The sequence below is a fragment of the Pan troglodytes genome, chromosome 16 (genome assembly GCF_028858775.2).
Source record: "Pan troglodytes isolate AG18354 chromosome 16, NHGRI_mPanTro3-v2.0_pri, whole genome shotgun sequence".
Taxonomy (NCBI): Eukaryota; Metazoa; Chordata; class Mammalia; order Primates; family Hominidae; genus Pan; species Pan troglodytes.
Window position 1 is genome coordinate 68,137,602 of NC_072414.2, and position 25,419 is coordinate 68,163,020.

The following is a 25,419-nucleotide window of genomic DNA, read 5'->3' on the forward strand; positions in this document are numbered from 1 at the left end:
GACAGTGTCCTGCCTGCCCTCGCCACTAGGCTGGGTGTCCTTGGAGCTCCTGTGGCCCCCCTGGACTCACCTGACAGTGCACCATGTCCCTGGCTTGGTCAGCATCTGCTTCCCTGCCTGCCTCCCAGGCTGGTCCTCAAGAACAACGAGCAGGCCTGAGCCCCATTAGAATCCCACAGGCCTGGGCATGGAGCCACTTGGGAAAGATGGCTGAACTGGAAGAAAGGGAAGGAAATTACCACGTGCTGGCAAAGAGCACCCTCCTGATTCATGGGGTGATGAACAGTTGTTAAAAAAGTGCTAAAGGTGGCAACATCCAACTGAGTCACTCTTGCGGTGTAATCAGAAGACCTACCAAGGGGAAGCTTTTGCAAAGGGCAAGAGTGGCTAACCTGAGGCGTCACCAGCAGCACTGCCATAGCGTCCATCACTGGACACTGGGCCAAGGCCCCTACTCACATGGGCTCCTTTAACCCTTCCAGCGACACTGTGAGGCAGGTATCACTAACCCCATTTTACAGTTGAAGAACCTGAGGCTCAGAGAGATTGAAGAAACTTTCTGAGGTTGAACTCTAATGACAGGCCCTGAAACTGGGGCCCAAGTCTGCGGCACCATGCCAGGCCCTGGGGTTCCCAGAGTTTAGAGCTTTGGGAAGCAAAGCAGTCACTTGGCTTTTGCCACTTGATGGGCTGGAGGGTATTACATGGTTTGTAATCTGTAGGGCAGAAGCCAGTGGGCTCCTTAACTGGTGATCTCCACCCAGTGGACTAGAAATGGCCACCCTCCTCCTCCAGGCTCACCTTGCTGAGCTGTGACTGGCCTTCTGCAGAACTCCATTGTCCCAGCTCTTGGGCTAGTGCTGCTACCTCACAGGCACATGAACCTGGCCCCATGCCAGGGGGAGCTGCAAGGCCGACTGCCAAGGCCGACTGCCAGCACTCGCGTCCGCTGGGGACTCCTACTCCAGGGAAGAACCACAGGATGGGGAGGGATGCCATGGGAAAGATGCTAGGCAAGTGGCAGCTGTTCTCTTCAGTTTGTCCTCTAGGAAATGGGTCTCTAGAGAGCTCCACTTTTTTTTTTCTTTTGTTGTTTGTTGTGTTTTGTTTTGTATTTTTTTTTTTTTTTTTTTTGAGACAAAGTCTCACTGTCGCCCAGGCTGGAGTGCAGTGGTATGATCTCGGCTCACTGTAACCTCCACCTCCCAGGTTCAAGCGATTCTCCTGCCTCAGCCTCCCAAGTAGCTGGGATTACAGGCGAGCACCACCATGGCCAGCTAATTTTTCTATTTTTAGTAGAGACGGAGTTTCACCATGTTGGCCAGGCTGGTCTCGAACTCCTGACCTCAGGTGATCCACCTGCCTTGGCTTCCCAAAATGCTGGGATTACAAGTGTGAGCCACCGTGCCCAGCCATTTTTTTTTTTTTTGAGACAGGGTCTTGCTCTGTTGCCCAGGCTACAATGCAGTGGCATAATCATGGCTCATGCATCCTCACCCTCCCAGGCTCAGATGATCCTCCCATCTCAGCCTCCCAGGTAGCTAGGACTACAGGTGCACGTTGCCATGCCTGGCTAAATTTTGTGTTTTTTATAGAGATGGGGTCTTGCCAAGTTGCCTAGGCTGGTCTGGAACTCCTGGGCTCAAATGATCTGCCCACCTCAGTCTCCCAAAGTGTTGGGATTACAGGCATGAGCCACTGGGCCCGGCCAGAACTCCACATTTAAAAGCGGATTTCTTGGGGTATTTACAAGTTGCTGTAAGGTGAGACCCTGCTGAGCACTTGTTGTTGCCTTCATGTTGTGTTGGAACTGCCTCACAGATAGAGGCTGGGGACAGAGATAACAGGTGGTCCCCAAGTCCAGAGTCCACAACAGTCACAGCGTAAGACAGTACACACAGATGAAGGAAGCTACTTACTTGCCTGGGGACATCTGAAGGCCTCACAATGGAGGAAACATTTAAAGGCGATTTTAAAAGAGTAAGTATACCAAATCAACTCTTCTGTTTGTCGTGGAAGAGGAGAGCAGTTTTTAGGGGTAGTTTCAACGCTGAGCTACAAAACTGGCCCACTTCCAGAGAATGTGAGCAGGGAATTTTTGATTATCTCCCTGACATGAAGTCAGTTGTTAAACCACTTAAAGGGGAAAAAAAGGAAGGAATGTCAGGAGGAGGGTGGTGGGACAACAGTGCAAGCAGAGGAACAGCAGTGAGCTAGGCAGGGTTTGGGAACAGGGAGAAGTTTGGTGTCAGGAAGAGGATGGCATGGGTAGGAGGGGGAAGGGACCACATGAGAGCAACCTGGAAAAGGACAGGTGAGGCTGCTCACCAGAGGCCTTGGATGCCAGGCCAAGCCAGATGTTCTCCCTAGAGATAAAGCGCTATGGAAGGGCTACCACAGAGTCTTCTGGTAGTTGCAGAGGAGCAGCCAGAGGGAGGGGCCCGTGCCCAGAGGAGAGGGAACAAGGCTGCACATGGGCAGGCAAGATGAAGGCAGCGGTGGTGGAGGAGACGCTGGGGACACCTGACTGATGGGACTTGGGGGAACTGATGAGGAGGAGATGCCACCATTTCCAGTCTGTGGTGTCTGAGCATGAGACATCAGGATGGCTGTGCCTGGCACCAAGAGCATAGAGAAGGATGCCAGAGCCAGGAACATGGCAGTCCTTTCTGCAGACTCCAGAGCCCTTCCTCCAGCCCATCCCGCAGCAAGTCCTAGGGTGGGGCCTGGGGGCCTGAAGTGCAGGAGATGGAGGTAAAAGCTTCGCCTTTCATGGCTCCCCTGGGCACCATATCCTACAGTTATGGCTGGCGGGCAGCTGGGGGCTGAGGGAGATGGAGCCTGAGCACTCCCTGGGAGGTTTGCAGCTCTGGGAAATGGCTCCCCGTTCTCCTGCACCCTTTTGGAGAACCCACTCTGGTGGCCCAGAGGAGTCATCGGGCTGTCCCTGAAGGGAGGGTCTGGTAACAGCCACCGTCTCCTGCTAGAACAAGAGGGTGGTAACAATAGTGACTCCCACGTCTGCATTTCCTGTTGTGACAGGTGCTCTTCACAGGCTTCCCTCCTTAGCACAGCCCTGGAAAGTGGGCGCTATCTTCCCTGCTTTACAGAGGAGAAAACAGCAGCCATGGAATGACTCATTCAGGGGCTTGCCCAAGGGCACACAGCTAACTAGTGAGCTGTAGTGGCAGGATTCAAACCCAGGTCTGGCTGGATTATATGCCATGCTAGATGTGAAATGAGCTGTCCGGAATCAAACCAGGTGCCACCAGGAAAGCCAAAGTAAGAAATCAGGACTCAGAGCCAGCAGTGCTGGTGACTGGCCCACCAGGGAGCTGGGCCAGAGTCTGCAGCCCCAGCCCGAAGTCCACCCAGGATGAGGGAGCCATAAGGCCTTCCCTGAGTGGCACAACAGGCCCCTCTCCAGCCAGCCCTGGGCAAGGTTCCCAACCAAAGTGTGGCTTTTCAGATCAAGTCCCACAGACAGGAGTGTTGGGATGGAACCTGTGTGGCTAGAGGCTAGTGGCTTGGAATTCTATTTAGCATGGTGGGTGTCCACCTGAAATTCAACTCAGGAGCTCCTTTCTCCTTCCGAGACAGCTCTTGACGGAAGCCAGAGTCGAAAGAGCATGGCTTCCGCCTTGGTGCTGCCGCCACGCTCCTCCCTGGTGCTATTCAGTTACCTCTAAAGAGAGAAGACAGAGTTGGGGTCCCACTCTTGGAGCTGCTGACAAATTATCTGGGCCCAAGGAATCCCTCTTACTAACAAGCTGACAGTACCCTGTGCCCCACTCAACACCTGTGTGGAGTTGCTTCACAAGGACCCCCAACAACTCTGGGGGCTGAAACAGCCAAACCATGGACATCTCAGGGCTGGAGAGAGGTCTGTTCATCCCACTCTCTCCCATGCCTCCTACCTCAGGTGCCGCTGTACCTATGCACGGGATGTGGCAGAGACTGGATTCTCAGCCCAGCCCTGTTTCTGGTTTTCTATGAGGCTCCAAGCAAATCCTTAGACCTGCTTCCTCCCCATGTACAACAGGAATGATCTTGTGCCTCCCACCCCGAAGGCTGCTGGGATAGCTAATGATGTAACAGAAGGGAAAACCCTTTGAGAATGTTTCAGGGGAGACACAAACAGAAAGCATCCTTATTAATGAGAAGCCTGGGGTGTTTTACTGCCAGCACACGCTCAGCACTTTTGGGGTCAGCTGCCCAGGAGACGCTCTTGCTGCTGCTGATAGTCTGGTGTGGGAGGGTGGCAGTGAGCCCCGCCCCTAGTCATAACAGCCAGTCCAGCCACTGCCTGCTCCTCTCCTGAGTGCATCCCTGCTCGCACATACTCATTTGTTCCATGCCTGTATTCACTCTGAGTGAGGTAAGAGAGCACTGTTATCCCCCAGACAGGAGGCACCTTATCTTCCTTCCTCTCCCTTTGGTCAGTACTATTGGAGTACTACTGGAGTACTTGCCAAAAACTTGTATTTCCCTCACATTAACTAAGTGAGGAATTCATCACTATTCTGAATATCTTTGACTCCACTGCTGACAAGTTTGGTATTATCTCCTGGTGAACAGTTAATTATCCAAGGAAAATGATGAAACATTTGCTGCTAAAATTTATTGCAAGCTACCAGGAGACAGGGCTGGCATAATTTTATGCAGAGCCCCAGGCTGCAACATAGGGAAGCAGGCTGCCTCTTCATCCTGAAACAAGCAAATGAAATTGACTACCCTGGAGATCAATCAGGACATTAAACACTGTGATGGATGTGGCAGAATTCTTCAGTGTCTGAGATTTATGGGTCACCCTTCACCGAGCACTCTAGGAACCTCCCCAACATCAATTAGGCCTCATAACTAGGTACGCTCACCTCCGCCTCCACTGATTAAAGAAGGGATAGGGGGTTCTGGGACCTGCACCGTGCTAAATACCACAAAAGGCCAATGAGCAGACTGGATCCAGATTGCAGTACAAAGACCCCTGCTTCCCTGAGCAAAGAGTGGTTCAGAATGGAGGAGTGTCCGGCTAGAAGGGGACTCATGCATCGGAGTCTAGACCTTGCATTTTCCAGAGAAAGCAGCTCAGTGTGTCATGTTCCTGGGTACTCCTGTTCTTTGTCCATGCTGGCCTTCTGCCTGGAATGCACTTCTTCATCTGGTTGATTTTGCTGCCCCTTCTGAACTTGGTGAGGCCTTCATATCTTGCTGCCCTGCACTGCAGCCCACCCCAGTCAGGCTAGCTTAGGTCCATCCTCTGCACTCCCACTGAGGCACTTGGGATATGGCATGTGGTTGGGAGCAGACTGGCCTGTGGTCACCATTTACTAGCCATGCGTCCTTGGGCAAGTGTTTTAAGCTCTGTAGGCTTTAGTTTTCTCATCTGAAGAAGGGTTGCTGATAATCCTTGGCTTATAAAGCACTTTCATGTATGTCACCCCATCAGTGGCGGAAAGAGTAGGAAACATTCAAGAAATCAGAATCTCAGGAGAAGAGGCAGTTTGCCCCAGGTCAAACCTACACCTTGTGAGGTTATGAGACGTAAATGAGATAACGTATGTAAAGGGCTCAGCACAGCATCTTGGACATAAGAAGCCCTCAAAAACAGTATTCACTGTCTCCATCTACTCACCTCGTATGACACCCACCAATACACTCATAGGTTAAAGCTTGTTATCTAGAAAGATCACCTAGTTCACATTGCCATTTTACAGATGATTAAAATGAAACCTGAAAGGAGGGAAGGTGACCAGGGTGCCTCTGGGGCAGTAACAGGAACAGGATGAGAACCCAAGGCTCCTGTTGACCAGTCCACCCAGTGGTCCCCAGGTCCCAGACCCAAATGTCCCCTATGCAGCCCACGCTGGGAAGGAAACACAGCTGGAGGTGAGCACACAAAAAGAAAGCACTCACCTGTCTTTAACCACATGCCCAGTTAGTTGCAGGAGATGAAGAAGGCAAAGGCCACGCAGATAAAGCCACCCCAGGGCCTCCCTCTCACCAGTCCCAATGCCACAGGAAGTAAATGCCAGCTTACTTCACAGAAAATCCCTAATTCCATCAGTGTTCCTTGCTTCTAATGACAAGCCTGCTGTTTTGAAGCAATGCAAACCAGAGGATATAGTCCTGGAGAGAATGGGAGGACCACAGTCTAGTGGACAGGCCAAGTTTTCCAGACCTGGAGTCCAGTTCAGGTCCCACATCTCACCAACTGCCTCTGGTCATCTCTATGCTCATTTCTTCATCCAGAAGGTAGGCGTAATGATATACACTTTAGAGGAGGCTGTATTAGAAGGGTATATAATGTACCCAACACACAGGGAGTTCTTAATAAGTAGTATTTGTCCAAAGTTCTGTTTGTGTTCCAGTTCTATCACATGTGTTGTGACCTGGGGCAAACTGCCTCCTCTCCTGAGAGTCTGATTTCTTGCATGTTTTCTACTCTTTCCCCCACTGATGGGGTGACATACACGAAAGTGCTTTATAAGCCAAGGATTAAAAGCAACTCTTCCTTCATTTGCTCCCCACAAAGATTTTTTAAAAACACCAGAGCTGTAAGAAATTATGGCAGTGTATCATCCTACATGGACTTTTCACAAGGTTATCAGTCAAGCCTCCTTTAGCTCAGCAACAGCTAACCAAATCCATCTGTTACATTCAATGGTGTTCTCTGGGTTTCCCAGCCTCTTCAGCCCACTTTTATGTAAACTCAAACAAAAACCCTTCGTGAAAGACAGCGTGAAATGCAATCAGGCTGACCCTCCCTTTCAGAAAGAGAGCAGAAAGTGCACCTAGGGCTGGGGTTTCCAGCCCTCCAGCCCAGCAGACATGCTCAGGCTCTGGAGGCAGCAGGGCTCCCACTGCTATCCTGGGAGGAAGAGCCCTGCCCTCTGCCAGCCTTGCCCACAGCACTGGACCCATTTTCACAATCTCCAGGAGCCCATCCCCAGCCAAATCCATCTGGAGCCAGAGGATTCAGCCCCTAATGGCTTCCATCTTCTCCTCCCTCCCTCTGTCCTGCATACACCACCAAGTTATAGGCCTTCCTCAAAAACTATAAATGGCTCCCTGTTGCCAGTGGTGTTTCTTAAGACTTGTTCAGGTGGCACAGTAGTAAGTCATACAGTTTTTATGGGACATTCTTAATATACTGACATATCTAATTCTAACAAAAAAGGAACAATTACCAACTAGCAGAAAGTATTTTAAATATTCAACAAAATCCCTGATATGTCATCCCAAGACAAAAACAAAAGCTGTGGTGGGTCAGTGGCTGCTGCTCTTTGTTCAGATCCACTTGCTACTGTCCAGTCACCTTGGAATCTGCTCACATTCTTAAGAAGACAAGGGGTAGCAGCTACCAAAGGTTTAGAAAGAAGTATGCAAGAAGACTTAAGACTGGGAAACTGCTGTTGATAAATTTTTCCTGCAAATCAGGAAAAGTCCTGTATGGTATAACTTTCACAGTACCATCACTGGTCCAGTGGAAATGACAGTGTTCCTTGAGGGCAAAGTTTGAGAACCATTGATCTCTAAGGAAAAAGGCCTCCTCAGCCTGTGAGTCAATGTCCTCTCCAATCTGGCCTCAACTACCTACCACCCTCACTCCTCTCCCTGACCCCAGTGTTTCTGCCCCTCACTGCCTCATGCACCTGAGCTCTGATATCATTTTCCACTTCTGCTCCCATACACCAATTGAACAGCCCCTGCCTGCGAGGAATGGCCATGCCAGCCTCCTGATGAGCCTTCTCTGTATATGCTGTCCATCCTGAGACCTGCTTTCTGCTTTTACTGATGTCTCATCTCATCTTTCCTGGTAGCTGTAAAATCCTTCAGGGTGGGGGCTGTGGCTCCAACAGCCTGTACTCTCAGAGTCTGGAAGGATACCGTCCTCCCTGTCAAGACCACAAGCTACTTCGGGGCAATGGCTGGACCACACACTTTTCTAGGTATTTTCTTCAGAATCCCAAACAGCACAGCTGGTGAGCCAGAGAAACCAGCAGGGAACATGTCCCCACAGAATTGCTGAGAGCGAGTGGGACCTGGGGGAAAGCTGATGCTGTCCCCTCTCAACTACTAAGAAGCTAGGCCCAGGGCCATTACTAGGCCTCAGGCCTTCTGCAAGTAAAGAGGCCTTCTGCAAGTGAAGAGGCCATCAGCTTCAGCTCATGGACCTGTTTGGCTCTGCCCTCAGAGGGCTGCCTTTCTAACATGCCTACTTCTGTCCTCCCAGGGACTCTGTGTTCTGCCAAAATAACCAGGCCACCAAATTCTCAGAGGCTGTGTGAGGTTAACCAAAGACCTCAAAGAAACTAGGGAAAAAGGCAGGAAACCTATATGCAAGAATTAAAGAAAGCTACCCCTAACACCTTTCCCCCATACTGTTTCCAGAGCTATTGCTCTGGGTGCTAAGGCTGGACACAGGCGCAGAGTCAACAGGAACTGTTCGGTTTCCAAAAAAACAGATTAAAAGGGCACATTATATATGTGTGCCTCTTGCATATATAATAGTTTTAACAACTTGCCTCCACCTCACATGGCTGCCTTTTTACGATAAGCTCTAAGTGAGCACTCAGAGGGACTTTTTGAGTTGAATAAAATCCCACTGGAGGGACTATTCCAGAACACCCATCCCTCCTTCTCAACCAGGGTCCTAAATGTGCCCCTCCCACCCAGCATGAAGTACTTAGTGCTCTTTACCTGAGGCTGCTGTGCAGTCGCACTGTCCCTTGAGCTGAGGTGAGGGAGAATCACGTCCTTAGTGAAGTTACCACTCTGAAGCCAGTCTGCCTGGTTTCAAATCCTGACTCTCATTTATAAGCTGTCCGAATTAAGGCAAGCTATATGACCTCTTTGAGCCTCAGCTTCCCCATCTGTAAAAGAGGGATAATAATAGCATCTAACTTACAGGGTGCTGTGAGAACTGAAGGGGTTTAATATGTATAAAGTGCTAGAACAGTGCCTGGTATATAGTAAGCATTATACTTAATGCTATGATGATGATGAGCTGTAAATACTAGTCCAGTGAACAGCTGCTTGGGGCTGAGGCAGGGCAGCCATGACAGGAGGGAGCAAAGGGAGAAAGACCAACCAGTTCAACTCTGAGCCGAGGCACCACCTGGGATGTCCCTCCCTGAGCCAGCACACCTTCTACTGGGGGTGCCTCTGTGGCCATCACCTTTGCCATCTCTCCTGCCCCCCAGTTGTAGCATCCAACAGGGATGAGGGGTAAATGGAAAAAATCTTGAGCAAGGTTAGCCCTCTTAGGAAGAACCTCACAGATAAAAACAAGACATAGGAATTGCTCTCCCAAAGGTGATTCAAGCCATGTGGCCTTGGCCAAGTCACTTTACCTTCTTCACTTCTCTGTGCTTCAGTATGCCCATCTATACAACAAGGGGTCTGACCAGATAATCACCGGGCTCAGACATTCTAGGATTCTTCTATTCTAACAGACATTACTTGCAAAGAGGCATCATTCTACTGCTCTCCTCTCATCTCATTAAAAGAAGACTGAAATGCCAAAGATACAACTTTTAAAAGTGTTTTATAGCAACTGATTGTGACACAAATCAGAAAGGGTTCACTAGTCAGCTGGGGAAGGGCCCCAGGCTGGTCACACAAAGGCACTCTAGCCACCTCCATCACTTATCACTTCCCTTCTCTTCCCTACTGTCTGCTTGATCCAGGTCACTACTCCTACTTCTGCAGATCTGATTCAGGAGGGCAGCCCTCTTGGTTCTACTCACCTACCTACCCACGCCTTCCTGCAGGCCTGTTCAAAGCCTCACCAGCCTCTGCTCTTGGGCCTGCATCCACACCAGCTGCAGCCCTGGTGACACTCTTGGACCTCAGCTGTGCCCTGGGCAGCAGAATGAGAGTGCCAGAGGTGACTACACAGGCCTGGGTGCTTCCTAAGAGAGCCCAAAAGAAGCCAACAGAAGGCAAAATAAAGGCTAGAGCATTCTCTGCACAGGATTTTGAACGTTTATAATAACATCAAACTATCTGCTTGCATCAGAGGCCATGCTGTCTCAAAGCAGCCCCTCCTCCACTCTCCCTCCTTTACAGACAAAAGTCCTATAAACTGACAAAACCTTAAAATTAAACGGAAAATGAAATTTACCTTAAGCCAACTAAATACATGGAGCTGGGTCAGGTTTAAGTCAGGTCTGCTTCTGTCACATTAGCTATGGTCTTCTGAAGACTGGAGTATGTTTAAGATAATATTCATGCTTTATAGCCGTGCTTTTTTAACTCTGCACTTGCCAATTCAGTTACCTTCTCCTATGAAGTTTGCCCTTCAACAATGAGATTAGTTAGGTTGATTAGGCTGGTGGAGACAATCATGTTTACAATCTTCCTAAAACACAGAGCTCTCCATGAACAAGAAAGGCAAAAAAATAAATAAATAAACAAAATTTTTACTCCTTTTCTTCAATTTTCTCTAGAGGCTAGGCATATTTCTGATAGTTTTAAAGCTGTGGAAAAGCTTTATTATAGATTTTAGTACAGAATTTAAAAATTTCAAACAATAATTGTTTGGAAGCACAAATAATTAAAAGGAAACATAGTAATCCCATAAACAAGCATTCTGGCATCTGTTAGAAAATTTCCCTCAAATTATGAAATGTAGCTCTCCATGCTTTCCAATGATTGTTATAATACCCACAAATATCTGTGATTTCAGTGGAATACTTTAACATAAGCTTTCTTTTTAAGGCATGATCCTGATTCATTTTTTCTTCAATATCTCAGTCATTTCAGGAACTACCTGCAAATAAAAACAAAAAGTAATTAAGCAACTAGAGCCTTCACTGTGATATGGTCACAGCTCCGTAAGCATTACAGGGAGGCCAAAAGAAACAACACAAATCACTGTTGAGGCACGAGGGCCCCCTCCTCTCCACCAGGAACCCCCCTGTTCTCCGGTAGTCTCTCTTCCCACCCAGGGAGACTACCCAGGACCCAGGGCTGACAGGGCTTACAGCCCACTCATTGCCTAGGTGCCTTTTGCCTTTTTTTTTTTTTTTTTTGAGACAGGCTCTCACTCTGTCACCCAGGCTGCAGTGCAGTGGTACAATTATGGCTCACTGCAGCATCTACCTCCTGGGGTCAATCACTCCTCCCACCTCAGCCTCCCAAGTAGCCACCAACCTGTCTAATTTTTGTAGAGATGGGGTATCGTCATGTTGCCCAGGCTAGTCTCGAACTCCTGGGCTCAAGTGATCTGCCTGCCTCAGCCTCCCAAAGTGTTGAGATTACAGGCGTGAACCACTGCACACACTGCTACCTTTTGGCTTTGTGACCCAACCACAAATTTCAAGAAGGCACCCTAGAAACAGGAAGCCCAATTTTTCTTGTCTGGGTGACAAGTACTGTGTATTTACCTTCATGTTTTGCTTGGCATTCTTCCCACCCTTAACTGCATTCCTGACTTTCCTTCCAAGTCCACACCAAAGTCTCTAGCTTACTGCAATTATGACTCCTGCCAACCTCCTTTATACTTGTTCTCTCACTGTTCGTTCATTCATTCATTGTTCATTTCACAAACATATTGGTTGCTTTTTCAGCAGCATGCTACTATCATCTGGCACACACAAATGTGCTACATGCTGAACATTCAATATCATCACTCTTTATTAAAGTCAAGACCTTGTGTGCTAATGCAGTGGCCGGTCAGCAGACACAGTAAGAAACCACAGCAAGGGGAAATGGCCTGAGTTGGCTCCCATTTCAAAAAGGATTAATTACTAACCCTTAGTCGTGGCAGTGCAGTGGCTGCAACTGGAGCCTCCAGTGTAGAGCTGCTTTGTGACTGCTTGGACAGAGGAGAGCTGTCCGAGGGGGCTGCAGGGAATGTCACACAGATACTCTGAAAACTGGTCCAGCCACTTGTGCAAAATATCAATTACCCAGTCTTCCAAGGGGCTTTCGGCTGCCTTAGCTCACAAAGATTCCAGCTGAACTCGCCACTGATGAATACAGCCTCTCAATTATTTAAGAGAGCTACATTTCCATTAGGTGGAAATAATGTGTTCGTACAAAATTTATTAAGGAAATTGTCGACATGTTGTTTCTTCCGAATGTCACTGTCTCCAGCCTATTAAAAGGCCCATGTTTACCATGGAGCCAGCAGGCATTTGCTCAGGGGTGGCATTAAGTGCTGGCACCACTTCTCCCAGCTTTCCTCAGTGGAGAGACCATGAGCTCATGCCAGTCACACAGATGACATGCTGAGTTTCACATGGGACCTGTATATTTCATGAAAAATAAGATAAAACCCAACTACTTTTACCACGAAGTGAAATACTAATTTGGTTTAGAATATACAACTTTTTAAAATTTTACCGAATATATCCTTACCACACTCCCCATGAAAGGGCGGAGAGGATTTTCTCTATCATCTATCTTTTTTTATTAGATCAACCACACACTTTTTTTTTCTTTTCCGAGACAGAGTTTCGCTCTTGTTGCCCAGGCTGGAGTGCAATGGCGCAGTCTCAGCTCACTGCAAGCTCCGCCTCCCAGGTTCAAGCAATTCTCCTGCCTCAGCCTCCCAAGTAGCTGTGATTACAGGCACTCACCACCACACCCGGCTAATTTTTTTTGTATTTTTAGTAGAGATGGGGTTTCACCAAGTTGGTCAGGTTGGTCTCAACCTCCTGACCTCAGGTGATCCACCCACCTCAGGCTCCCAAAGTGCTGGGATTACAGGCGTGAGCCACTGCACCCAGCCCAACTGCACACCTTTAAAGCATACCACATGATGCCTTATTTAGGAAAAAGGAAATGCTAACTCAGGTTCATTGAGTGTCTGATGGCCTGAGCACACTGAAAGATCTGGATTCTTGTTTCTGTTCTCTTTTAGATATTGCAGAGGCAGCTCCCTACTCAGTAAGACCCAATACAAGTCACTTAAGTTTTTTTAAAAAAAGACAACCTACTGATATAAATCACAGTACAAGTATGTTTCACTCATTCACTTAGTACTTCCTCCAGGTAGTACTAAGGGAAACAGAGAAGCTCTCTGTCACTGTGGGAGTGACAGAGGAGTTCTGCCTCGTAGTTGGCAAGCATAGACAGAGGCCTATGAACCACCCAATCAGAAGTGTCCTCAGCTTATACTGGAATGTAGGAGAAGGAGAAGAGAATAGCATTAAAAGCTCCAAATTCAGGAGTTCTGAGGAAGATCAGTGTGGATTAGGAAAATTCAGAACATCAAACTAAAGAAGAAAAGGATTCTAGGCAAAAAACGAGGCACAGACAGAGATAAACAACTGCAGGTTCCAGAGATAGTAAAGAGATTGTAGTGACTACAGGGGAGAAGAGGAAACAAAAGAAGGTTTAGAAAGATAAGTAGTTTGCCAAGTTCATTCAATGGGAACAGAATAGTCTCTTTGAACAGATAGATGGTGCTGGGACAACTGGATTATCACATGCCAAAGAATGAAGTTGGACTCCTACCTCACACCATATATAAAAATTAACTCAAAATGGATCAACAACCTAAATATATGAGCTAAAACCATAAAACTCTTATAAGAAAACAGGGGTGAATCTTCATGACCCAGTATTTGGCAATGGATTCTTAGATATGATGCCAAAAGCACAAGCAACAAAATAAAAAAAAAAGATAAATTGGACTTCATCAAAATCTAAAACTCTTGCACATCAAAGGATATTCTCAAGAAGGTGAAAAGCTAACCTACAGAATGAGAGAAAACGTTTGGAAATCATATCTCTGATAAGTGTTTAGTATCCAGAATATGTAAAGAATTCACACAAGTCAACAAAAAGAGAAACAGCCCAACTGAAAATGGGCAAAAGAGGTGGATAAACACTTCCCTAAAGGAGATATACGAATGGCCAATGAACATCTTTTCATATGCTTATGTGCTTAACATCACTAGTTATTAGGAAAACGCAAATCAAAGTCACAATGAGACACCACTTCACACCTACTAGGATGACTAGAATTAGAAAACAGAAAATAACAAGTGTTACTGAGGATGCGGAAAAACTGGAACCCTTGTGTACTGCTGGTGGGAACGTAAAATCATGCAACTTCTATGGAAAGCAGTTTGAAGGTTCTTCAAAAAGCTAAACACAGAATTATCATATGACCCAGCAATTCTACTCCTAGTTATATACCCAAAAGAACTGAAAGCAGGGGCTTGAGCAGATACCTGTAGGCCAATGTTCACTACACTATGGATTAGGCAATGGGTTTCTGTTTTTTGTTTTTTTTCTGAGATGGGTTCTCTTTTGCCCAGGCTGGAGTGCAGTGGCATGATCTTGGCTCACTGCAACTTCTGCCTCCTCCCAAGTTCAAATGATTCTTCCATCTCAGCCTCCCGAGTAGCTGGGGCTATAGGTGCGTGCCACCATGCCTAGCTAATTTTTGTATTTTTTGGTAGAGATGGGGTTTCGCCTTGTTGGCCAGGCTGGTCTCGAACTCGTGACATCGAGTGATCCACCCACCTTGGCCTCCCAGTGCTGGGATTACAGGTGTGAGTCACCATGCCTGGCTGGCAATGGTTTTTTAGATATGAGACGTCAAGCATAAGCAACAAAGAAAAAATTGGTAAGCTGGATTTCATCAAAATTTAAAACTTTATTTTAAAACTTTTTCTCCCCCTTTTTCATAGGCATTGACAAAATTTAAAACTTTCATGCTTTAAAGGACACCATTAAGAAAGTGAAAAGACAACCCACACAATGGGAGAAAATATTTGCAAATCAAATATTCAATAAGGGACTTATATCCATAATATATAAAGAACACTAACAACTCAAGAACAAAAAGATAATGTGATTTAAAAATTACAAAGGATCTGAATAAACTTTCTCCAAACAAAATATACAAATGGCCAATAAGCAGATGAAAAGATACTAAATGTCATTTGCCATCAGGGAAATACAAATCAAAACCACAATGAGATACCACCTCACACTCATTAGAAGGGCTATATTTAAAAAGACAGACAATAACATACATTAATTAATTAATTATAGGAAAACTGGAGCCCTCACAAATTTTTGGTGAGAATGTAAAAGGGGGCAGCCACTTTGAAAACAACCTGATGGTTATTCAAAACGTTAAACTCAGAGTTACCAGGTGACCCAGCAATTCCATTCCTAGACATCCATCCAAAAGAAATGAAAACATAGGTCTGCACAAAACCTCATATGTGAATGTTCATAGCAGCATCATTCATAATAGCCAAAAAGGGGAAAATCCCAACATGTCCACCAAATGATAAATGAATGAACAAAATGTTACATACCCCTACAATGGATATTATTTGGCAAGAAAAAGAAACAAAGTACTAACACAGGCTATAACATGGATGAACTTTGAAAACCTTATGCTAACTGAAAGAAGCCAATCACAAAGATCACATATTACATAATTCAATTTATATGAAACATCCAGGACTGGCCAATTTATAGAAACAGAAAGTAGATTAGTGGTTGCCAGGAGCTGGGGCTGGGGGCTGGAGATGCAGAATGTAAAACAGGGAGTGAATGCTGATAGGTATGGAATTCTTTTTGGCATGATGAAATGTGTGATAGTGATTGTGTAACTGTGAAAATACTAAAACCCACTGAATTGTACATTTTTAAATGGTGAGTTTTATGGTACGTGAATTATATCTCAGTAAAGCTGTTATACTAAAACAAACAAAAAACAGGTGGTGCCCTATGCCCTATCACTGTAACTACAATTATAATATTTACCATTTATTGAGCACCTACTATGTACCTGGACAGAACAGGCAGGCTAATATTTGTCACAGACTCTATTAGTATTAGGTACAGTATAATCTCATTTAATCTTCATTACAACCTTTAAAGAGGTAGTGTAATATTTACATTACTTACAAGCAAGCTGATGTCCAGAGATTAAATAACTTAGCCAAGATAATTTAACTAGTATGTGGCCAAGGCAGAATTGGAATTAAAGCTCTTAATTACTATAACATATTATTTCTGAGGGAAAAACAAACTTGTCCTTTATAACTAATGATTGTTGAAGGGTCAAGCAAAACAATTAATATAAGAGAATAAAATGTTGTGCATATTCATTTTTACTCCAGATACGGTTCTACTTGGTGAGCAAAATATCACCTAGGGAATTATTAGTCTAACAGCTGTATATACATGTTATACATGATACAATTTGCAATTTAAAATTTTCACACAAAAATTAGGCTAAAAAAGTTCTTTCTGTACGCTATTATTTGACTTCTATTTTCTTTAGATCATAATCCAAAATAGGTAATGCTAATTAATTCTCACCCATAATTTGTATAATTAATTGTATTTCTTAATGTTATATGAAGATATTACCTTATATGTTTCTTAATGTTATATAAATATATATTTTAAAATTATAATTTTAAAATATAATTACAATACATAAAATACAAAAAATAAAAATATTAAAAATATAAAATAAATATATAACATTAAGAAATATAATTATACAAATATTGTATTTTTTATTTTTTAATCAAAAGTATTAAATATTTGATTTTTAAAATATTTTCTGTAAATATTTGATTTTTTAAAAACGAGGTCGCCCCAGTAAGGAATATATTCACCAAACCACTTTGTCTGTGCTCTTGTGTCAGAATTACTACAGTATTCACCTACAATAAGCTCATTCTGATTTCAGCTGAGAAAACGACTTCATGCGTACTCTGTAGGTTCCTAGAGTCTGTCAAAGGTGCGATTTTTACTGCACCTTATCCAAGGTACAATAGTAGTGGTGAGCCACCCAGCTGTAGTACCTGCTGAGCCAGAGAGGCAGAGAAATGAGAGAGAAGGGGAACAGAAGCAGGACCCTGGCTTAGTTGTGCCCATAACCTGTGGATTGTCCCAAATCACATCTCTCTGGGACAGGCAACTTAAAAAGAATGCACCTGGCTTGTGTTACTCACATAGTAACAAAGAGGAGTCTGCCATATGTTTAATATTTTTATAATCTTTAGTTTTTTTCCCCCAAACTGAATTTTTTTTTTTTTGAGACAGGGTCTTACTCTGCTGCCCAGGCTGAAGTGCAGTGGTGTAATCATGGCTCACTGAAGTCTCAATCTCCTGGGCCCACGTGACCCTCCTACCTCAGTCTCCCAAGTAGCTGGGACCACAGGCACACGTCACCAGACCCAGCTAATTTTTGTATTTTTTGTAGAGATGGGGTTTCACCATGTTGCTCAGGCTGGTCTCCTACTCCTGGACTCAAGTGATCCGCCTTTCCTCGGCCTTCCAAAGTACTGGGATTACAGGCATAAGCCATTGTGCCTGGCCTCCCAAACTGCATTTTTTAAGGAGTGATTAACTTCTCTACTTTTGTATTAATCAAATACATATATAACTGTACTTCAGAACTTTTTTTTTTTTTTTTTTTTTTTGAGACAGAGTCTTGCTCTGTTGCCTAGGCTGGAGTCCACTGGCACCATCTTGGCTCACTGTAACCTCTGCCTCCCAGGCTCAAGTGATTCTTGTGCCCCAGCCTCTCGAGTAGCTGGGATTACAGGCATGCATCACCATGCTCGGCTAATGTATTTTTCACAGTTTTAGTAGGGACAGGGTTTCACCATCTTGCCCAGGCTGGTCTCAAACTCCTGAGCTCGGGTGATCCACCCGCCTCGGCCTCCCAAAGTGCTGGGATTGCAGGTGTGAGCCACCGCTCCTGGCCATGTACTTCAGAACTTCTAAGCTGTAGGAGATAGTCATTGCCTTAACACAATTCTAGCTAAAAGCACATAAACATTATATCTTGGTCTGAAGTCTCTCTCTAGTCCAATGTGGGCTTCCTAAAATACCAAAAGGAGCCTGAGAACCTGAAACTGGAAGTCAGCTGACTAGATGATTTTTAAGGCCTCGTTCCACTTCACTGTCTTAGGACCCTTTCTCACTGAGAAACCTCCGTGTCCACACACATGCATATTCTCATGCCAAACCTTGGAGCTGCCCTTAATGCAGGAGCACAATGTGTGTGACCCCATTCTATCAATAATGACTACAAAGAAGCTCCTGCCCCAAGGCAGGTGTCCACTGGAAGAACACTGAAAATTTCCAACTGCTTAACAGTTTATCTTTTTATCATGAAAGCCCCCATGTGAGTTTTAATACATAGTACACGGGCAGACAGAAAAATGTAACAAAATTACTTACAAGTTTATTAAAATATTCTCTTGAGGAAAAAAGGCAACTACAGTAGACATCTACTTGCAAACATGGATGAGGTTCAGAAAGTATTTAATTTTGCTTTTAAATAAAAATAATATTTACCCCCTATTCACACCAATAGTAAGAACTGAATTCTTACTACGTGAACAAAGTTATCATTACACAGAGAAAAAAAAATTCTCTTTTTCATACCAGCCCCCCTTCCCACTGGAACATCTTAGTGGGAAAATGACTGGCATTAACTGTTTGTTCTTACACACTTGGGCCAGGCAACATGAGCGGCTGACCTACCTGAACCCCAAATACCAAATACAGAGCTTCAGGGTTACTGAAGAGGGGTAATGTTTTTCCCAAGCCAAAATCTAAGCTCTTTGGCAGGGGCCTTCTGAGGGGAAGTATGCCCAACACTGAGCCAGAGCAAGAGCCCCATCCTAGTCTTTGCATGCAGTCTGAGCCATCACGGAGTAATCGGCTCAAGGGTCCTATTTCCATCCTTCACTGAGCATGAACATACTTCAAAGTACAAATGTACTCTCCAAGCACACTCACTAGGTTCCTCTAGATCATATGCAGTGCTGGTGAAGTCACAGAAATGGGCCAGTCCTCTTGCTGAGGGAACCACCTGTAGCTCTGTTCTCAGGCTGAAGCCTCTCCACTGAGGCCCATAGCCCCTCGCTGTGGTTCTACATGAGGGGTTCCTCACCCCAGCAAACCCACTTCTTCTAGGGTTGGATGCTATTTTCAGAGTGTCAATTCCTGCATGAGTGATTTCTGCATAAGATAACCTAGAAACGTGTAGGCAGACCCAGGGAAAAGAAGAGACCAGGCCATGCATGAGTCATGACCTTTAAATGTAGCCAAATGAGTATCAGGTGCTCATCACCTGTAATTCACTAATTAATATCATGAAAGTAATTTTTCTCATGGGAAGGTCAAATATGGAGGTGACGGCAAGAGAGAAGGAACACTCAAAAGTGAAGAGTGTGAGGAGTGAGAAATAAGTGCTCTCCCTACACTCGTCAGCTAAGGAAGGCCATTAACCCACAAACACAGCAAGCAGAGCATTCCTATTGAGACAGATAAGCTGGATATGGGTGCCTACTCTCCCCTGAAAAGCTCTAGCATTCTTGGCAAATCCCTGAATAAGGGGGTTTGATGTTAATTTCTTTAGGGTACCTGCCAAATATGATTCCAGGTTATAAATTACTTGAATCACTTCACATTGTGCATTAACTTAGCACATGAGATGCCAAAAACCATGTGGGTTTTTTTTGTTTTGTTTTGTTTTTGAGACAGAGTCTGTCACCCTGTCACCCAGGCTGGAGTGTAGTGGCACGATCTCTGCTCACTGCAAGCTCCGCCTCCTGGGTTCACACTATTCTCCTGCCTCAGCCTCCCAAGTAGCTGGGACTACAGGCGCCTGCCACCACGCCCAGCTAATTTTTTGTATTTTTTAGTAGAGACGGGGTTTCACTGTGTTAGCCAGGATGGTCTCGATCTCCTGACCTCATGATCCGCCCGCCTCCGCCTCCCAAAGTGCTGGGATTACAGGTGTGAGCCACCACGCCCGGCCGCCATGTGGATATTTTAAAGACAATTTGGACTCTTTCTTAAAAGGAAAGTTATAATGCTCTATATAAACAACACATATCTACTCTTAGAGCAACTTAACTTTAAGTAGGTCAAAATTGTGTACATATATTAACAGTATACATACAAACACAGACACACAAACACACAATGTTTTCTTTTAATAGCTTCATCCCTAACCATTTCTGAGAGTTTCTCGGATGACAATCTAGATAATAGCAATTTCTCTCAAGGCCAGCTTACCTTAAATAAATCTGCAACTATTCCATAATCTGCCACTTGGAAAATTGGAGCTTCTGGGTCTTTATTAATAGCCACAATTGTCTGTGAAATAAAAACAAAGAGTTTGACTTTTACCAAGAAAACATTTCACACAGACTGATAGTTCTATTTTAACTTCCCTTACAATATATTAATATTCTTAAAATGTCTACCAAATAAGATTTGAGGCATCTGTGTCAATACTGTAAATTTATTAGAAATGTCCAGGTTGGAATGTAATAAAATTCTCTCTTACCCACATCTAGCCCATCTCAGTATTTTAAAGAGTTTAAAATCATTATTTTTTAAAAGTTCTTCTTTTGACTTACAAAAAAAATATTTGATTTTAGGTGAAAAAGTAACAAATCTATACCCAAATCCACAGCCTTTGTAGTGCAAATTATTTTGTCCTTCATTTATTATTTTAAAATTATTATTCTGGAGGACAGGCACAGTGGCTCATACCTGTAATCCCAGCACTTTGGGAGGCCAAGACGGGTGAATCACCTGAGGTCAGGAGTTCGAGACTAGCCTGGCCAACAGGGTAAAACCTGTCTCTACTAAAAATACAAACATTAGCCAGGCATGGTGGCGTGTGCCTGTAATCCCAACTACTTGGGAGACTGAGGCAGGAGACTCACTTGAACCTGGGAGGCAGAGGTTGCAGTGAGCAGAGATCACGCCACTGCATTCCAGCAGTGAGACTCTTGTCTCAACAAAAATAAAAATAAATAAATAGGCCGGGCACGGTGGCTCACGCCTGTAATCCCAGCACTTTGGGAGGCCGAGGTGGGCAGATCACAAGGTCAGGAGATCAAGACCATCCTGGCTAACACGGTGAAACCCCGTCTCTACTAAAAAACACAAAAAATTAGCCGGGCGTGGTGGCGGGCGTCTGTAGTCCAAGCTACTCGGGAGGCTGAGGCAGGAGAATGGCGTGAACCCAGGAGGCGGAGGTTGCAGTGAGCCGAGATTGCGCCACTGCATTCCAGCCTGGGCGACAGAGCGAGACTCCATCTCAAAAATAAATAAAATAAAATAAAATAAAATAGAATAAAATAAAATAATTATTCTGGGATATTCTAACAATATGAAAGCTAAACTATCTTGTCAGCCTGTTAGTAAGGGACGTTAAACAGCTTTAAGTCCTTATGTACATAGCAAATAGATTAATAAAAGAAGCAAATTACTTATATCTCTTATAAAAGCTGTCAAACATTTCTCTTATTTGCTATAAAAATATTCTTAAATGCAGGCCAGGCATGGTAACTCATACCTATAATCCCAGCACTTTGGGAGGTGGAAGTGGGAGGATCACTTCAGCCCAGGCGTTCAAGACCAGCCTGCGCAACACAGGGAGACCCCATCTCTACAATAAAAAATAAAAGCTTATGCCTGTAATCCCAGCACTTTGAGAGGCCGAGGCAGGCGGATCACTTGAGGTCAGGAGTTCGAGACCAGCCTGGCCAATATGGTGAAACCCCATCTCTACTAAACACACAAAAATTAGCCAGGTGTGGTGGTGCACACCTGTACTCCCAGCTGTTTGGGAGGCTGAGACTTCAGCCTGGGTGATAGAGCGAGACTCTTGTCTCAAAAAAATAAATAAATAAATAAAAATCAAGTGTTTCCTTCCTCTACTTATTGCACTTTTTTTTTTTGAGACAGAGTCTCGCTCTGTTACTCAGGCTGGAGTGCAGTGACGCAATCTCGGCTCACTGCAAGCTCCGCCTTCCGGTTCACGCCATTCTCCTGCCTCAGCCTCTCGAGTAGCTGGGACTACAGGCGCTCGCCACCATGCCTGGCTAATTTTTTTTGTATTTTTAGTAGAGACGGGGTTTCACCGTGTTAGCCAGAATGGTCTCGATCTCCTGACCTCATGATCCGCCGGCCTCGGCCTCCCAAAGTGCTGGGATTACATGCGTGAGCCACCGCGGCTGGCCCCATACTTATTGCACTTTTGATAATTACTGAGATACTGAGATATTAAGATGGCCTGATGCTCCAACCCAAAATGTGTTGGTTATACTTTGATAACAACCCAAGAAGTGGGGCCCTGCTGATATATGAGATTGTGAGGGTTACAGGACCAAAGTGAAGCAGACAGAGAGAGAATCAGGGATCAAAACCTCAAAAATAAGTTACATGTTCAGAACCTCATCAAATTGTTTAAGTCTGATATTTTCTATCCACAGATTGTGATAGCTGAAGGGCAACTTAGTGATCATCATTCAATACCCACATTTAGTAGACAAAGAAACTGAGTTTGCAGACAGCACTCATCATGCATTAAGTTAGCAGTGGAGCTATAACTCAGGTTCAGGCCTCTTTCCATGACACAGCACTGCCTCTGTGACCAATAATTTTTAAGGCAGTGAACGGTAGCTTTTATTTCTTTCAGTTCCCAGATCTATGTTAGTGTGAATGGCTTGACTACATGCATTGTAACTACATGGAAACATACAAGGTAAGCCAAATCCTAAAATGTGGAAACGTTTTCTTTTAACATCACTGATGTACAATTACCTTGCTGTCTTTCATCCCAGCTAAATGTTGGATGGCTCCAGATATTCCAACAGCAATATAAAGTTCCTGAAATAAAAGAGGTCACATTATTAATATGTATTTATATTATATAATACTTTCCAAAGTGTTTGCTATTAGCAATTTAAGTCTTAGGCAAAAGATATGTTAAATAAAATAGAGGCAAAATGTATTGCTTAAATTATGCTTTCCTTTTTCTCTGATCTCCTTAACCAACAGTTCTCTTTTTCCTATGAATTCCTATAGCAGTGGTGGTAAAATAAATATGTGGATAATGAGGATTACTGAACATTTACTATGTGCCAGACACAGTGTTAAGCATTTTACATCAAGTGTCTCAATCTCACAATTACCTGTGAGGTAGCATTTTTCATCTGTGGCACTCACTTGAAAATCACTGCACAACCCATACATGCTGTACATACCCATTAAAAATTAACAACATACACACATTGTATATTAACATATAAACACATATACTCAAATATATTAAAATAATTTTTGACTTAGTTGTTTGGCTTAGTTGTTCGCCTTATCACAAAAGGATATTTGTTAAAATGGTAATTAGGATATGTTTATTAAACTTTGTATTTAGAAAAACCAGAAATACAAATTACTATCAAGAGATTTTAAACACACACACATACACATACACACACACACACACACACACATTCTCTCTGAATAAAAAATAACAAACTTCTCAAAGGTATGGGCTGAACCTTTGTGTTTCCAGAGCCTAACAAAAAGGCCTCCATACCATAGTTTTTCGGTAAATGTTGATGATACTTGTACCTCTTCCTGCCCCTCTGCCCTCAATAATTACAAAGGGAATGATGACTGACACTGTTCTGTCTCCTTATCTAAAATTTTTACAGTGCCTTTGTTTGAAAATAAAAACACACTTCCATTATGAAAAACTTTAAGCACTTTAATAAGTGCTTAATTAGAAGAGCTTACCTGCTTCATTCTGTTTACCAGGTATAATTAAAGCTTCAATTGAAAACCTTTTCCCACAAAAAAACTGAACAAACAAGTCCTGGCCTGGGTAGGAGGTATAACTACCATGTAACCAGACTGACACTAAGGTTTTGTCACAACTGACAGTAAAGCCTCTCCTCAATATGAATAACATGTGGAAGGCACTGAAGGTGGTTCTGTTATACTTACTTTTATTACAGGGCAGATACTTCAAAAGCCAATGACAGTGTCAAGGTGGTCCCACCTTGTTTTCTGCACTGCTTATGATCTCATTTAACAATTGCTCAATCCAAAATACGAGAGCATTTCAACTAGGATCTGAAAATAATGTTATTACCTCCTAATGTTATGATTTTTCATAGCACCTAATTGTATATGGCCACATACAAGTCAATTCACCTCTCAGGGCCTCACTTTTTCCAATTGTAAACAGAAGAGGTACACCTCCAGCACTGGTGCTTGTAAAGAAAGCTCCCCAGGATACTCTGATGTATAGCCAGAGCTGGAGAACCATTACAATAAGTGATCCCTCAGCTCTTTGGCAGCCTGAATCTGACAACTGTCTAGCCCCCTGCAGTACTCCCTGATCTTTACAAGCATAAAGTGTCCAACTGCTCCTAGAGCAGCACCATGTAACCTGGAAAAGGAAACAATCTAGTCCCCAAAGTGAGTTAATCATCTAAAAATGAGATGAACTTGTTTTTTGAATCAACTTGTTCTATAGTTACCAAAAGCCTGAAGACAAGAACAATTTGGCATAATAAGACTGTGTCTTAGGGTGGGGAGGAATGCTGCAGAAAGTATGGATGAGGATAAAAAGCAATTGCATGCTCTGTGATTCTACCTTCAATGTATCCAGTGTGTCAATTGTGACCCTACATAGTCGGACAATGCAAGGAGGCCCTGACATCATACTGTCTCTCAGACATGGACACTTGCATAAGTAGTAAACTTCTTCCACTACTTTCTATTTAAGATTTAGAAGTAATTCAATAGGCTTTTTTTTTTTTTTTTTTTGAGATGGAGTCTCACTCTGTCACCCAGGCTGGAGTGCAATGGCACAGTCTTGGCTCACTGCAACCTCCACCTCCCAGGTTCAAGTGATTCTCCCGCCTCGGCCTCCCGAGCAGCTGGGACTACAGGTGTATGCCACCCCACCCAGCTAATTTTTGTATTTTTAGTAGAGACGGGGTTTCACTATGTTGGCCAGGCTGGTCTCAAACTCCTGACCTTGTGATCCGCCCACCTCGGCCTCCCAAAGTGCTGGGATTACTGGCATGAGCCACGGCGCCCAGCCTTCAATAGGTAATTTTAAGGTCACCTCAGTTTATTCTGACTAGCATTTCATTCATAAAGGGACATTTGTTAAATTGTTAATCAAAATATACTAACATTGATATTCAGAAAAACCCGGCAAACAAATTCTAACATAAAGATTTTTAAAGAAAGCTATTTAGCTAGACACCACTCTTTTAGGTATATTCTCAAAGCAAGCATTGGAAAAGACCAGTAGTCCTGTAAACGAGTCTTTCTGTCATACATGTCTACAGCAAATTCAAGTCTTAAAAGCTCCATGTGCATTATAAAATGCTAATAAAAATGTTGATTCACTCTGGCAGTAAACATAAACATAATATAAATGAAAACTACTTAAAACCCCTGTGTCCCCAAAAATGAATTCCATTGACTTTAACCATAAGTGTCACTAAGGAAATAAGAGATTCTGGGCCAAAACAAACTGAAGGCAGTTGCTCCAGGGCCATTTCTACCTTTCTGATCACAATAAATGGTCCAAATGGATCCACATGACCAACAGGACTTTATTTTACTGTCTTGCAAACA

The 25,419-nt window shown here is 44.1% G+C and overlaps 1 protein-coding gene across 4 annotated transcripts in view; it reads right to left on the reverse strand.

Moving 5' to 3' along the window:
- Nucleotides 1-10,473: 10,473 nt before the first annotated feature.
- ETFA (electron transfer flavoprotein subunit alpha) overlaps nt 10,474-25,419 on the reverse strand; it is a 98,597-nt gene continuing 83,651 nt past the window's right edge. For 2 of the 4 annotated variants that reach the window (XM_016927245.3, XM_016927246.3), the window contains 4 exons: nt 22,579-22,644; nt 20,035-20,115; nt 11,759-11,850; nt 10,474-10,774 (listed from right to left, as the gene is read on the reverse strand). In XM_016927245.3, the coding sequence (XP_016782734.1) occupies nt 11,761-11,850; nt 20,035-20,115; nt 22,579-22,644 (237 nt within the window). In that variant the 3' untranslated portion in view covers nt 10,474-10,774; nt 11,759-11,760. The remainder of the gene's footprint in view (nt 10,775-11,758; nt 11,851-20,034; nt 20,116-22,578; nt 22,645-25,419) is intronic. The other 2 variants (XM_510690.8, XM_001146852.8) reach the window with 1 other exon arrangement.